This window comes from Echinops telfairi, unplaced genomic scaffold (genome assembly GCF_000313985.2).
Source record: "Echinops telfairi isolate 266 unplaced genomic scaffold, ASM31398v2 ScPeMD7_443;HRSCAF=831, whole genome shotgun sequence".
NCBI classification, from domain to species: Eukaryota; Metazoa; Chordata; class Mammalia; order Afrosoricida; family Tenrecidae; genus Echinops; species Echinops telfairi.
Window position 1 is genome coordinate 7,243,576 of NW_022104341.1, and position 15,979 is coordinate 7,259,554.

Genomic DNA, 15,979 nt, shown 5'->3' on the forward strand with positions numbered 1-15,979 from the left:
GAGCGGGGAGGAAGGGGAAAAATGAAGACCTAATGCCAGGGGTTTAAGTGGAGAGAAAATGTTTTGGAAATGATGACGGCAGCAAATGTACAGATGTGCTTGACACAGTGAATGGATGTATGGATTGTGATAAGAGTTGTACAAGCCCTCAATAACATGATTTATTAAAAAATAAATAAATTTTTTTTAAATTGGGGGGAAAAAACAAAAATAAAACAGCATGTGGAGAATGCTCCCTTGATGAAGAATGATACAGGCGTCTATATATAATTATATAGCTACATATGTGCTTTTGAATTATGTGCTGGTGAAACATATCGAAAGTTCTGTGGATTTCCAGAAGAACAAACACATCCGTCTTGGAAGACGTACAGTCAGAGTGCTCGTAAAAGTGAGCATGGGGAGAGCTGGTGCCACGTACTTTGGACATGTTGTCAGGAGAGACCAGTCTCTGAGAAGGACGCGGTGCTAGATAAAGCAGAGGGTCAGTGAAAAATAGGAAGACCCTGGACGAGATGCACTGATCACAGAGGCGGCAGCAACGGGCTCACACATAACAACAATTGTGAGGCTGGCCCGGGACCAGACGGCACAGTGTCTCAGACTGTCCTGCGTAGGGCGGCTCTGAGTGGAACCAGCTCAATCAGCGTGTGTAGGTTAGATAATAACAACAGGTGTCCAAAAGCCCAGAAAAAGCCTTGGAAAACATAACCAAGCGTTTACAGTGATTTTAACCAGGTACGGAATTGGAGGTGAGCTCTACAGTTGCTTTTGTTATTGCATTCTGTATGTCCTGAATCTTTGAAGAAGATATCATTGCTATAAAATAAAACCATTTAAAGATAGTGCCTAATAGACCAGAAGGGCATCAACCCATGTAGGATTCAGTGCCATTCCAAAAGCAACCCGACGGAGGCGGGAGCCAACATACACGGCGACGAAGAGCGGCCAGGTGTCATCTTTTCAGCCGTTGCTCAAGTGTATAAAAGGTTCTGTGGGGTACTACAAAAAATGGCAAAAAGATCTTTCTGCCCCTGTACGGTGATGCCTTTTTGCGATTTGACTTTGTGGGGCCTCCCACAAAAAGGTGGAGTTTAGTGCAAGGCTTGGCCAGGTGACCCGCTTTGGCCAACAGAACGTTAGCCAACATGAGAGGGGCAGAGGCTAGAGAAGAGCTTCCGCATAGGGCCCGTTTTCACGCTGCCCTTGGGACTCAGTACAGAGCAACACGGCGATAGCTCGGTGTGACGTCAGCTTGGCTGGGCCATGGTTCTCCCAGGATACGACCTTGAGTTGTGTTCGACTCCGTGAGGCGATCTGAGAAGAAGCCGAGCAGCAAAAGGTAGAGCACCACCTCCTTAATCTGGACTCAGCCTTGACACCTCTGAAGGAGGTTCCATTGGGTGGGGGGGGGGGGGACCTTCTCAGTATAAACTGACAGTGTGTGGAAGCTAGCCCACTTCCTGCAGCTCCGTGGGGCTGGAGAAGCCTCTAGCTTACCGTCTGACCCACAGACTTGAAGCCAGCCAACTGGACGTACGCGCTTCCACAAGTGAGGGGGCCATTTCTTGGGATCCATCTCTTCCTACATACAGACTCATATGAGTGTCACTGGTTTTACTTCTCCAACACAAGTACCTGTTTTTAATATTAACTTTAAATTAATTAAAATAAAAATCTTTAGTTCATTTCCTCAGCCGCGCTAGCACACGTCAAGTGTGCAGTAGTCCCATGTATTGGACAGCAGAACTCCAGACTCTTACCCACGGTGGTCTCTGGCTTCTCTGTCAAGTTCTAGCAGCTCTTCCCTCGGCATACTTTTCAGGTCTATTCCTTTTCCTTGTCAGTTCCCCACAGAAACCAAACTCACGACCATCAAGCTGATTCTGGTTCGTCATAGCCCTATAGGACAGAGTCGGACTGCCCTATTGGGTTTCCAAGGCTGTAAACGTTTTGGGGAGCAAACGGTCTCATCTTTCTCCCTCGGAGTGGCTGGTAGGTTTGAACTTGGGACCAGTTAGCAGCCCATAACGTAACCCACTACACCATCATTTCTACCACTCTTAAATTCTTAATAAGATCTAACTACTATAGAGCAATGTTAATTATACCCCACTTGCATATACTTAAAGCAGCTAACAATTATGATGTACTTACTCTGCACCAGGGTGTGACTTGGAATCAATTCGATAGCACTGGGTTTGGGTTTGGGGTTCTATGTACCAGAAGGAACCCTGAAGGCACAGTGGTTAAGGTAGTTAGCTGCTAATGGAAAGGTTGGGGGGCTTGAACCCACCAGCTGCTTTGCTTCTCTAGGGAATACAGCCTAAGACACCAACCAAAAGTCATTTAAAATATACATGTTTTGTGAAGTGTTTCCAGAAAGCTCAGGAGTCCCAAATAGTGTCTAGGTGAACCCACTTCCCTGTGGGATCCAAACATCAAATGGCATGTCAGAACCAAGTACAGGAAGTCATATAAGAGTCTAGAAACCTTAGTGACACAGTGAAGCGGTGAGCCAAAGTCTTGGGATTTTTCCCACTTAGTACATGGGCAGGGACCTATATGGTGTAGATGGTTAGGAATTAGGCTGCTAACCTCAAGGTTGGTGGTTCAAAACCACCAGCCACTCCTCGGGAGAAAGATGACGCTTTCTGCTCCCCTAAAGATTTAGAGTTTCAGAAACCTACAGGGGGCAGTTCTACCCTGTCCCATGGGATCACTAGGAGTCAGCATCAACTCCAAGACAGTGATTGTCTCTGCTTTTGTTTTTAGTACAGGGGTGGCTCACACAGAAGTAGGAGCTGACCCCTAGAGCTCTTCCCTTGGCTAGAAGCTCCTCCTACTCTAAGATCCTACCTACACCCAATCAGTGCAAAATGATCTGAGCTCTACCTTCAGCACATTTGTCATGTTTATGTCTATGAAATTGTCGAGATTTCATTTTACTTGGATCCATAATCAATATGCATGAAAACATCAGTGAAAAAGATCCAATGACTTACTGCCCTGGGAAAATCTGCTGCGTAAGACCTCTTTCACGTGCTGAAAAGCAAGGGATGCTACTTTGAGGACTAAGGGGTACCTGATCCCAGCCCAGGTATTTTTAATCACCACATATACATATCAAAGTTGGCGTTGCATAGGGAAGAGTGAAAAGAAACGATGCATTTGAGTTACGGTGCTAGCGAAGGGTATGGAAAGTTCCACGGATGCCTGAAGAACAAGCACCCCTGTCTTGGAGGAAGTGCATCCAGAGTGCTCCTCAGAAGTGAGGGTAAAAAATAAATAAAAACAAACAAACAAAAACAGAAGTGAGGGTATTCAATACCAGTGGTCGACGCATAACCACACAGGGGGACGAACAGCAGAAACCGTGGGGGAAGGGAGACAGCGGTCGGAGAAGATATGAAAATAATAATAATTTATAATTTATCAAGGGGCCACACGGGTGGGAGGGAAAAGAAAAGCGCTGATACCAAGGGCTTGAATAGAAAGTAAATGTTTAGAAAATGATGATGGCTACATATGTACAACTACGCTTGATACAACTGATGTATATATTGTTGCAAGAGGCGTAAGAGCCCCCAATAAAATGACCTTAACATTTTTTTAAATGATTTTTAAGTTAAAAAAAAGTAAGGTTATTGAGACTTCAAGAACCATAGACTTTCAAAAGGGCTTTGGAAATGTTAGGAGAGACCCATCTCTGGAAAAGGACACACACAAAAGAGGAAGCCTCTTAATGAGCTGGGTTGTCTCAGTGGCTGCAACAATGGGCTCAAACACAGCAACAATGGCACCAGACAGTGCAGGGTGTCACACTCAGGGGCCAGAGCAGATGCTGCGGCACCCACAACATGCTATTCCATGCACCCACCAGTGCGGCCCTTGTTAACTTCCTCCTTGATCTCAATGAAATCTAGCCTGCTCCTAGCTCTCATTTGGCCCATCTCAACCAAGTTCAAGGTAATCTGATCTGCGCACAGAAATTTGCGGGAGGCTCTCCCTTTGTTTTCTAGCTCCCAGCAGTATCTTCCATTTTACCCTACACTTACTCTACATTTCAGCCAACCGGGAGACTTGCAGGAGTCCTGGTGGCATAGCGAGTCGGGCTGCTAACCTCAGGTCAGCAGTTCAAGGGTGAGCATGATAGTGGGACAGGAGATAGATGGAAGGAAATACAGGAAAGAAGTAGGAGGCAAAAGCTATTTATAGAGGTATAGCTATAGGCATGTGTGTATATGTAAATATATTAATTATAATGAAAGAGATAGAGGCCTTGTACATATATTTATATGCTAAGTATTAAGATAATAGACACTTTGGGCCTCTATTCAAGGCCTCCCTAAACACAAGAACACTTTGTTCTTATAACCTGGCACTCTTTGATATTCATCTTCCCATCACAATTGCTGAAGACAAAAAGGGTGCACTAGCAAATATGGTGAAGAAAGCAGATGGTGCTTGGCTATCAAAAGACATAGCATCTGGGGTCTTAAAGGCTTGCAATTAAACAAGCAGCCATCTAGCAGGGAAGCAAATAAGCCCACATAGAAGAAGCACACCAGCCTGAGTGATCATGAGGTGTCAACAGGATCAGGTATCAGGTATCAAAAGATCCAAAACAAACAATTATATCGATGTAAAAGAGGGGAATTGGAGTGGGGACCCAATTGGACATACCCCCCCCCAGAAGAATTACAAGGAAGGGACAATTCAACCAGGGTGCAGTATAGCACTGACGAAACACACATCATTCTTCTAGTCCCTGAACACTCCCCCAGCCCCACTACCATGATCCAGTTCTACCTTACAAATCTGGCTAGACCAGAGTACATACATTGGTACAGACAAGAACTCTGGACACATGGGATTCAGGACAGATAAAACCCTCAGGAGTAGTAATGGGGGTAGCGATATAATGAGGTTAGGGGGATGGTGGGGATAGGAGGAGGAGGGGGAGAAAGGTTGGGTATATAGCCTCCCCTCAAGGGGGACGAATAACAGAAATGTGAGTGAAGGGAGACAAAGAACAGTGTAAGACACTAAATAACAGTACGAGTATATCATTGATCAAGGATTCACGAGGGAGGGAGGGTGGGGAAGGGAGGGAAGGAAGGAAAAAAAGAGGAGCTAATACCAAGAAAGAAAATGTTTTAGAAACATTGATGGCAACATATGTACAAATGTGCTTAATACACTCGAATGATGGATTGGTATAAGATTTGTAAGAGCCCCCCAATAAAATGACTAATAATAAAAAAGATGCACAGCCTTGAAAATCCCAAGGGGTAGCTCTGCTCTGTCCTAGAGGGCCACTATGAGTTGGAACTGACTCGAGGACAGCGAGTGGGTGCTGCTTTGTGCTTTGGTCTACTTGCAGTTCCCAGGACCCTTTGTATGGTTCCACCTGCGAACCTTTCCTCAGGCCCCTCCCTCCATCAGGAAAGCATCCTTCCTCCATCTCTGTCCAGTGAGATTCTGCTGATTACTCCAGAAGCAAGTCAAATGCCGACTGTTCAAATAAGGTTCCCTCTTCCTTTTCCTACCAGTGCCCACCCTGCCCTCCTGCTTTGTTTATCCCATGCCGACTCATCTCACCATCCCTTTGCCGGCCTTTTCTACCTATCAGCATCTCTGAAGTACCTGGGATATACCACGTGGGCGTACTGGTCACTTTACACGGGCCATCTAGTTTGATCTTCGTAACCGCCCTGTGAGTCACTGGAGGGGGGAAAAAGAAGGCCCTCCGGAGATGGAGTGACCCAGCGGCTGCAACAATAGGCTCGGACACAGTCGGACGGTGAGGAAGGGCAGGGCCAGGCAGTGGCCCTTCTGTTGTACTCAGGGAGGCTGACTTGACGGCACCTAACAATAATCTCCACTGGACAGACCCCAAATCTGAGGCCCGCAGAGGTTCATGAACTCGCTCACAGCAGCACCCTCATTAAGTGGCAGATCATCATTCAATCAGTACATTCTATCCCAGTCCACGTCTGCCTGATTACAAAGCTTTTTAATACAGACTGAAAGGTCCCTCCGGGGCCATTAGCGCTGGAACCGCAGATCAGGGCAGCTCGTGTGAAAGGCAGTTTTCTGCTCAGCTCTTGTTTGATTTAGACTTTCTGTGCTTTGGGACGGATTCCTTTGGCACTTCACCTGGGCTAGCACGGGGCTAAAGAAATGGTTCATGAAGACAAACACCATGCAGGATGCTTGGTTCTACTGGCCACAGTAGACTGAAAGGAAAGCCAAGACTGAAAGGAAAGCCAAGCCCCAGCCGGCACCAAGCCAGGGATCTAGAACTCCCAAGTTCTCCCCCACCTCATTCGATGTTTCAGGCTAAATCACTCTTTTTCAGGGTTAGATCCAGAGGGGTGGCTCAGCTTTCAAAAACAAGGTGAATCCCCTGTGTCCTCACCACAAGGCAGGGACAGCACTGCTATCATTAGGGCCAGCCTTGGCCTGATCACAGTCTCCACCCTTAACAGAGGCTCATAAGAAAGCAAATTTGGGGTTGGAGTGTCAGAGCAATTCACACAACCAAATGAGTATGATAATAGTGGGGCTAATCTCTTCCTTATTGTTTTTGAGTTCAAGGTTTCCAGCAGCCACTGTTTATTCAAGGAAGGTGCAAACAGAGACCGCCAGGGGCCCATGATCACTCCCCTAAGAAGTTATTTGCACCCTGGGTGGGGTGTGGAGCTAATGGTGCAGATGCTGAAGAGGAAAACGGTCAGGCAACTCTATTTCGTGTTTTCTGTGTCTTTCTTTCAGTGCTCAGCACAATCCTTTTGGGACAAGGATTCCTAAAATGCCCTTTTGAGGTAAGCACTTGGCCGCTAACTGAAAGGTTGACAGTTCAAACTCACCCAGAAACCCTTTGGGGGCGGATGGGGGAAAGACCTGGTGACCTGCTCCTGTAAAGACTATCATCCAGCAAACCCTATGGACAGGTAGACCCTATCACCTGGGATCGCTAGGATTCAGCACTGACTGGACAACACCCAACAGCCGCGGTCTGATTGTAATATTCATCATCCAGATCCAAGTGCCGGATGGCACAGCCACTGAGCATACTGGACTTCTAAGTTTTCCCCTGCCCTCTGCTTGGGCAAATGCTGGTCATTGAAATAGGTCTAACCGCAAAATCGGCACACAACTTAGAGCTCTCAAATTTAATCTGACTTTCTCTCTTCAAGCCAGGATGAAACTAAGCAAGTCTTCCATTTCTTAACTCTCTCCTCACATTTTCTGTAGGTGACGAAGGTTCTCAATGAGAATTCCTGGTTGGGCTGCAAGAACCTTCCTTCCCACTCAGGAGACATCCACATTTATTCTCAGGCAAGTGGATCTGCCTGGACCGGCCAGACCCCAGGCCACCGAACCCAGTGAGCCTCCCCCACCAACAACATCACCCTCTTAAGGCAGGTCCTAAAGTGTCTGAGTGGACATACTAAATGACCAGGACAGGTCCTCATCAGCACCAATAAAAGCTAGCAAATGTCCCAGGATGGGGGGTCGGGGGGAGCACTTAGGTCACATTCATGAAATGAAGTCACACATACGCATTCACACAAAAATTCTCTTCCTCTCCTTCCCCGCTTCTTCATTGTGTGCCTTGTTGTGGGCCCCCACCCCGTGGGTAGAACACCTGTAAAATCACACAGCTCCCTATGCCATGGGGTTGTTATCACCCCCCAGTTACCAAGTTTGGCATTTGGGATTACTTTCTCTGTCCCAGACTCTATGAAGTCTCGAGTTTCACAGAGGTAAGAACACAATGTTTATGTTGCCTTCCTCAATGTAGTTCTTGTAAATATTTTATTGCCTCCTCCGCCATATGGTTCAAAAGAAGTCACCCCAGCACAACCCAGAGCAGCGTGTGCAGTCGACTCTCTGACACGGGACGACTGAGATGTGTCGCTCCTGGTACCTTTGTAACGCCCCTCCAAAAAGAAGGAGCGAAAAGGCGTTTTCCTTTGGAAGCCGTTTACTTCCTATTGCCTGTGTCATGCGGCCAACAGAGCAGAAGCACCTTAAAAAGAAGACTTGCGGCCTATGCCAGCCACAGGTCCCCAGAAGGAGAGTGGAGATTGGCAAAAATGAGGTGCTAAGGGAGAGTGTGGAGAAAGATGGGTCGCGGGACCGACAGGTACACTCAGAAAAGTGTCCAGGAGGGAGGTGATGCTATAGAGAGGGTCTACACCTGGCAGGCTGCAGGGGAACTCAGTGTCCAATACGGAATCGACGGGCTCCTGCAGCCCTCTCTCATCTCGCTGAGCCCGGGACGCCCGACCCTGAAGGCGCGGGGAAGCCCACCAAGGTCCCACTTCTTTCGACGGCCTTCCTAACTCCTTTCTCATCCCACTTCTCCCCTCCCTCGCAATCTATGCGGGCCCCTCTGTGCTCCGTCTTCCGCTTGGAACCACTTTTAAGGTCCTTTCGCCTCAGCTGGAAAAGAGCGCCTTCTCTTCCTCCCTCGTTCTCCCCCAAGCCCAGGTCCCTCCTCTCCTCGGGGCTGACGCTCGCTCTGAGCCCTGAGGATGATCTGTCTCTCGTCCTCCAGTGGGCTGGCCCTCCGTGACGCCAGCCGGCTCCTCTGCCCTGCCCCCACCCCCCAAAGAAGCCCAAACTCTGCGACCTCGGAAACGGTCCCCCGAGATCCTCGCCCAGAGTCCAGATTGTTCTGAGCCAAGCCGAGGCGGGTCGTGGGGGACGTACCTCTTTGCAGGCGTGAAGCTCCGGTCCCGTTCCCTGGGTCACCTGGAAGGCGGTCCCAGCCCAGAGCAGCAGCCGCAGAAGCCGGGGTGCGCGCCGGGCAGGTGCTGGCCTGCCCCCGGCAGAGGGACGGGGGCTGCGCCCGGGCTCAGCCATAGCGCTGTCCTGGGCGAGCGGCGACGGCGGCTCAGGTGCCGCGGCTGCCCCTGCTGCTGGCAGAAAGCGGAAAAAAAAAAATGGGGAGGGAGGTACACGGGGAGGATGCAAGGGGCTGGGCTCGCTCCAGTCACCTCCCTGCGGCTACGCCAAGGCCGCCCATCCTTCCTCCTCCCTTCTTCCTCTTCTCCTCCTACCCACGTCGCCTAGGCAACCGCCTCTTCTTCCCGTTCGCGCGGGTGGGGCTAGGACCACGCGCGCCTGTGCCGCTCACCTGCCGGTCGCCATGGCAGCCGCCACCGCCGGCGCGCGCTGGTGGAAATGCGCGCGCCCGAGGCCGCAACTCGCCCAACAGGCGGGCGCTGGGCTCGCGTACAGATAGGGGAGGGGACACCCCTATCTGCTCCCTGGCCACCAAACCCAGGTTGCTCGCTGCCCTTTAAGGGCCTTGGGCTATTTGCGAGCATCTCTGGTTTTGCAAAAGGAGCCCCTCACGATGCCAAGGTTACGCGCCAGGCTGCTGGCAGGTCGGTCGAGGGAACACGCTCAGCAGCCCGGCGGGAGAAAGATCTGGCGGTCTGCTTCCGCCTCGAAAACCCTGTGGGCAGTTCTGCTCTGTCACCTGGGGTCCCTAGGAGTCAGCAATCGACTGGGTGACACCTAACCAAAACGGTACTGATACAGCCCCGGGCAACTACTTCAGTAAGCAGCTAGTGTGCGGAGCGACAACCTTCCAGGCGGCACGGCCTCAAGAGCCGGCTCCCCGAGACCTGACGTCTAGCCCACCGCCTCCGCCCGTACTTTCGGCAGCCTCCGCCGGCTCGGTGCGCAGCCTTGCCGTTCCTGAGGGAAACTGAGTTTAAACCAGGGGAGCTGGCGAAGGCACCCACACGCCGGGTATTCCGTCTCTTTCTCCGCTGCTTTGAAAAGCGGAACGCCTTTTGCTAGGTAAGCGGGAGAAAGAAATCCCCAAGGTACGAGGCCTTCTTTCCTCAGCGGACGCCCTGGCAGAAGTCCGCTTCCCGAGTGCGGCCGGTCGCCGCGCTGCCAGGCCGGCTCTGCGGTGCCCCTCGCCCTGCGTTCCCTCCGCTCCTCTCGCGCGTCGAGCCGCCAGGGGGCGCCCTCCTCAAAGGGCATTCACCTCAGTCACAGTGGAGGCGCAGTTGCCTAGCAACCGGAGCCGGGCGTTCCAAACAATTGAGACCAGAGACCCTCCGCGAGCTAAGGTTGTGCGCGGCTGCGGTGGTCTTCCATTTCTCTAAAGAGTGTCTCGCTCGGCCTTTAGCCATGCCTCCCACCCGGGACCACTTTCAGCACCCTCTGTTGGATAACGATAACTGCTACTTGGGAAAACGGCAGGCTTCCCAGGTATAATACTGCTTGATAGAGGTGTTCTCTAATGAGAACACGTAAGTCACAGCAGTCCGTTTGCTTGGTGATTCCAGGTTCCCACATTCAGGTCGTTTCAGCGGTGCTTTTGAGCAGAGGGACACGGAGCCCACTTTTAGAAGAGCAAGACATTCTGGCAGCCCAATCATGTTATGGATGTCTGTGTTCACACTGTCTCTAGCTTCTAATTAATCCCGGATGTGTCCGTGTGTGTGCACGTGCATGTACATGTGTGGAGTGAGTTTGGTCAAGGAGCTGGGGTTTTAGATGACTTTTTTTTCCTGGTATAAGTGTTTGGATGTTTGAAGTGCAAAATAAGCTGGTTGAAATAGTCATTATTTATTTGACTTAAGAAAGTAAAAGAACTTTCATATATTGTATAACATTTATTTCCTATATGTCACTCTGCAAAGAACTAAGGATACATAGATAAATACAACATCTGATTTTAAGAAGAACCCTGATGGTGTAGTGGTTAAGCATTGGGCTTCTAACTGTAAGGTCAGGTCAACAGTTCTAAACCAAATTCCACTTCTTGGAAGAAAGATGAGGCTTTCTACTCATAAAGTTACTATTGTATCAGAAATCTGCAGGGGTAGTTCTACCCTATCCTATAGGGGCCATATGTGTCAAAATCAATTCAATGGCAATGAGTTTAAGTGGGGTTTTTTTTCTGCTATCAAAGAACTCTAGTAGAAAAGATGAACAAACAACAGGGACAGCAAAAATGCTTACAATAGCTCATGAGTGGGAGCAGAGTTGTACCTATGGTGCCATGAGAGCCAGGACCTTCAAGGAAAAGCTTCCTTTCCCAAAGCAGGTGACGTCTCACATCTAACTATGAGCTGACTGGGCCAGGTGAGAAAGAGGGTGAGATGTGAGTAAGGAGGAACTAGACATTCAAGGTAAAAGCAGCAGCAGGTGCACGTACATGGAGAAAGAGGGTAGGAGGCAGAATCCAGAGTGGCTGAGGTGCAGGCCTGACGTGGAGAGAGTGAGGCTGGAGAAATGAGCTGAGACTGCACCTTGGCAGGCTGGGTGTGCTGTGTATGCCAGCCTAGGGAGCAAGCCTTTCCTCCTGGGTGTGCTGGGGGCCCTGGGGGATTTTGAGCGCCGGTGTGACACCATGAGCTGAGTGCTTTAGAAAGCACAGTGGCTTGAATGGAATGAGAGTCAAGCCAGCAGGCTCCACAAGCTCCAGGAAGAAGAATAAAAGCAGTGACAGGGGTGGTGACAATAAGGAATCAACAGAGAAAGATGCAAAGGGGAGGATGGTCTAATTGGATATGGACCTGAGGGAGAGGTAAGTCCAGGTAACTTCCAGGTATCTGAAGACTTGATGAGTAATAGTCACTGAATTGAGGCATCCAAGGGAAGGTTTGGAGGGAAAGAAGATGAGTTCATTTCTGTAGCTGCTACCTTGGTGTGGTGCCTATAGGACAGCTCAGTGGACATTAATAACTGGCAGTAGGGCCATGCGTTCGGTGTTGAAGATGTATATTGGAAAACCTCAGTATCCACGTAGTGCTTAAAGCTGTTGACTGGAATGAAGGCATCCCGGGAATGTGAGGGTAGGAAAAACAAGCTAGAATACTAAAGCATAGCTCTTCTCTTCTCTTCTCTTCTCTTCTCTTCTCTTCTCTTCTCTTCTCTTCTCTTCTCTTCTCTTCTCTGTTCTCTCTCTCCTCTCACACACACACATACACAATGGAGCAGAGAACGAAAGCAGAACTAAGAGGGCAGCTGAAAAGGAACACCAGAGGAAAACCGAGAGGAGCTGGATCCACAGAGGAGGGAGAGGGCAAGTGAGAGCTGCCCAGGCCACATCAAAAGATAGCTGAGCCCATGTGTACATGTCATCAGGATTGGAGGAAGGCTCATTCATAATCTGCAATGTGCTGGTGACACAGTCTTTTTGTAGAAATAGAACTTGAAGCACTTACTGCTGAAGACCAAAGAGTTCAGCCTTCAGTATGGATTGCAACTCAATGCAAAGAAAACAAAAATCCTCAAAACTGGACCAATAGTTCACATCATGAGCAATGGAGAAAAGACTGAGGTTGTCAAGGATTTAATTTTACTTGGGTCCACACTTAATGATCATGGAAGCAGGAGCCTAGAAACCAAGTGACCCATTGTATTGAGACAATCTGCTGCACAAGACCTCTTTAACGTGTTAAAGAGCAAAAGTGTCATTCTGAGGGGTATGCTGCATGACCCAAGCCATGGTCTTTTCAATCCCCTCGTATGAACAAAAAAGCTGGGCAACAAGTCAGGAAGACTGAAGCACCTCTGAGTTATGCTGATGAAGGAGTACCATGGACCCGCAGGACAACCTAATGTTCTTGGAAGAAGTCAGCCTTAGAGGTGAGGAGGTTGAGACTTCGTCTTACATACTTTGGACTTGCTATCAGGTGAGACGAGGAAAAGGACATTAAGCTTAGTAGCGGGACAGGAAAATAGAGGGAGATGCTCAACGAGACCAACTGGCATAGTGGTCCAACGATGGTACAGAAATGGTGCAGAGGGCCATCTGACCTCCTCTGGCTACACAAGGGAAGAGAATCCAGCTTCACATCTGTCCAAGGAAGATAGCCCCAAGGCAGAAGTCTGATATCTCTCCATCTTCAAGCTTTCTATTCTGACATAATACTCTACTTTTCTGTTGGGTTTGAGAATTCATTGCAATGGTCACACAAAACTCATAGACAATACTCACAATTAAGGGGGTTTATTAGGGAAGTTAACAGGTTGCCACATATCAGGATCAGTAAACAGTAAGGATACAGTCATTGGTCCACAGCAGCACCTCTCCTCAGCCAGTAGACAAATCTCTGGTCTTCAGCTTCTTCACTATGTGGGCCCTTGGTCTCTGTCTCCATGGGCCAGAAAGCCAGCCTGGCCAGAAAGCCAGTTGAGCACACACTCATTGTCTCTTAGTGTGGTTGTTGTCAACTTGAGATTTAAGAGTCTCAAGGGGTAGAGTTTAGCCTGTCAATCAGGTCGTAGCTTGATCTCATTTGGAGGCGCTAAAAAGATAAATAGCTCGCTGGAGGCCGGACACACACTCCCTGAGAGACATTATTGATGATGAGCCTGATGGACCTACACTGATGCAGCCAGAGCCTGGAGCTGGAGGAGCCACATGGAGACCCATTCCAGCACCGAGATGCTTCTACCGCCACTGGATCCACAATACTTTCCATCCACTGGCCTGTGATCTTTTTGCATTCAGCTTCATTGCATGTGTTGCGTTAGTCTGAAAAGGAATTTATAGACTGGTATGGGACATATGCGCTAATATTGGACTTATGGACTGGGCTGGGCTGCTTTCTTAACATACAATTACCCTTTTATATAAAACTCTTTCTTTTACACGAGTGTCCATGAATTTGTCTATAGTCTACCCAAACTAACACACATTGTCTTGGTACTGTTGCTCTGTTTTATCTCGTGGTCTCTATGCCTAAGCCGCTGGTCTTGGCCTGGCTTCTTTGCTCTGTTCTACGGTCTCTGTGCTGCAGCATCTAATGACTCTGGTCTCAGCCTCCGCCACTTCAGAGATGTGCTCTGCTGGTAGCTCTTCTCATGGTCCTGGGACTTCTGCTTTCAAGATGGCTTTTATGCACAGAGGAATAACTTTGATAAAGGTATAGTTTTGTCTTTCAATAGACCATATGACCAAGGGACCAAGGGGTGATGACCTGGTTCACACCTTAGTACAATACAGACTCAACACAGCCCATCTTAATCCTGCCTATTAGCAGAGTGGAGAGCCCCCTCTAAAATGGGATTATAACCACAGGCATGTTGTTGTTACATGCCATAGAGTCAGCACCAACCTACAGCAACCCTGTGCACAACAGAACGAAACACTGCACGTCCTGCGCCGTCCTCACAATGGTTCCAGTGCCTGAGCCCATCGATGCAGCCACGATGCAGTCCACGTCATTAAGGGCTCTCCACTTCTCCCTTACCAAACATGACCTTCTCCAGGGACTGGTCTCTCTTGACAACATGTCCAAAGTATGTAACACAAAGTCTCGGCATCCTTGTGTCTAAGGATCACTCTGGCCTGCCTTCTTTCAATACAGTTTGGTTTGTCATTTAAGCAGTCCATGGTACTTTTAATATTCTTCTCCAGCATCACAATTCAAATGCATTGATGCTTCTTTTCTTCCTTATTCAATATCCAACTTTGGCAAGCATATGATGTCATGGAGAATTCCATGGCTTGGGTCAGGTGCAGCTTAGTCCTCAAAGGAACATCCTTGCTCTTCAATAAGCTAAAGAGGTCTTTTGCAGCAAATTTACCTAAAACAATGCACCTTTTGATCTCTTGACTGCTGCCTCCATGAGCATTGATTGTGGATCCAATAAGACAAAATCCTTGACAGCTTCAACTTTTTCTCCATTTATCATGATGTTACCTATTGGTACAGTGGTGAGGATTTTTGTTTTTCTTACATTGAGTTGTGTACTGAAGGTTACAATCCCTGGTCTTCATCAGCAAGTGACTCAAATCCTCCTCACTTTCAGCCAGCAAGCGTGTATCATCTGTAATCGCAGGTTGTTAATAAGCCTTCTTCTAATCCTGATGCCACATTCTTCATATAGTCCAGCTTCTCTGATCATCTGTTCAGCAAACAGATTGAACTAGTATGGTGAGAAGCTACAACCCTGATGCACACCTTTCCTGATTTTAAACCCTGCACTATGGCCTAGGTTTCTTCACATAACTGCCTGTTGGTCCATGTACAAGTTCCTCATGAGCACAATGAAGTGTTCTGGAATTCCCGTTCTTCTCAAGGTCATCCATAGCTTACTATGGTCCACGCCTTTGCATAGTCCATGAAACACAAGTAAACATCTTTCTGGTACTCTCTGCTTGCAGCCAAGATCCATCTGGCATCCGCAATGATATCTCTTGTTCCACATCTTCTGAATCTGGCCTGAACTTCTGGCAGTTCCCTGTCAATGTACTGCTGCAAGTGTTGTTGGATGATCATAAGTAAAATTTTACTTGCATGTGAGTATCAATGATATTGTTCTATAGTTTCACCATCGTGTTGGGGCACCTTTCTTTGGAATGGGCACAAATATGGAACTCTTCAGTCAGGTGGCCAAGTAGCTGTCTTCCAAATTTCCTGGCATAGCCAAGGGTGTGCTCCCAGTGCTTCTTCAGCTGGCTGACACATTTCAGTGGGTAGTCTGTCAATTCCTGGAGTCTTGTTTGTGGCTAATAATCTCAGTGTAGTTTGAAATTCTTCTTTCAGCAACATTGATTCTTGCTCATATGCTACCTCCTGAAATGGTGGACTGTCCACTAGTGCTTTTTGGTACATGACTCTGTGCACTCTCTCCATCTTCTCGTTATACTTCCTGCATCATTCAACATTCTGCCTACAGAATATTTCAAGACTGCAACTCAAGGCTTGGATTTTTTTCTTGAGTTTTTTTCAATTTCAAATATGCCGAGTGTCTCCCCTTTCTAATTCTAGGTCCTTGCACATTGCCTTAAAATATTTGGCTTGGTCTTCTCGAGCTGCCCTTTGAAGTGTTCTATTCAGCTCCTTGACTTCATTCTTTCTTTCATTTGTTTTGGCTACTCTACTATTTTTTAAAAACATTTTATTAGGGGCTCATACAACTCTTATCACAATCCATACACACATCAATTGTGTAAAGCGCATTTGTACTTCATTCTCAA

General features: G+C 48.2%; 2 protein-coding genes across 2 annotated transcripts in view; one reads left to right on the forward strand and one right to left on the reverse strand.

Annotated features, from left to right (window-relative positions):
• ELAPOR1 (endosome-lysosome associated apoptosis and autophagy regulator 1) overlaps window positions 1-8,846 on the reverse strand; it is an 88,657-nt gene extending 79,811 nt beyond the window's left edge. The window contains exon 1 of the mRNA XM_045292016.1: window positions 8,728-8,846. The gene's annotated coding sequence lies outside the window, so the exon portion shown is untranslated. The remainder of the gene's footprint in view (window positions 1-8,727) is intronic.
• Window positions 8,847-10,167: 1,321 nt separating this feature from the next.
• The window catches only part of CFAP276 (cilia and flagella associated protein 276), an 11,549-nt gene continuing 5,737 nt past the window's right edge, over window positions 10,168-15,979 (forward strand). Inside the window, 1 exon segment of the mRNA XM_030886156.2 lies at window positions 10,168-10,248. Coding sequence (XP_030742016.1) covers window positions 10,168-10,248 — 81 coding nt within the window.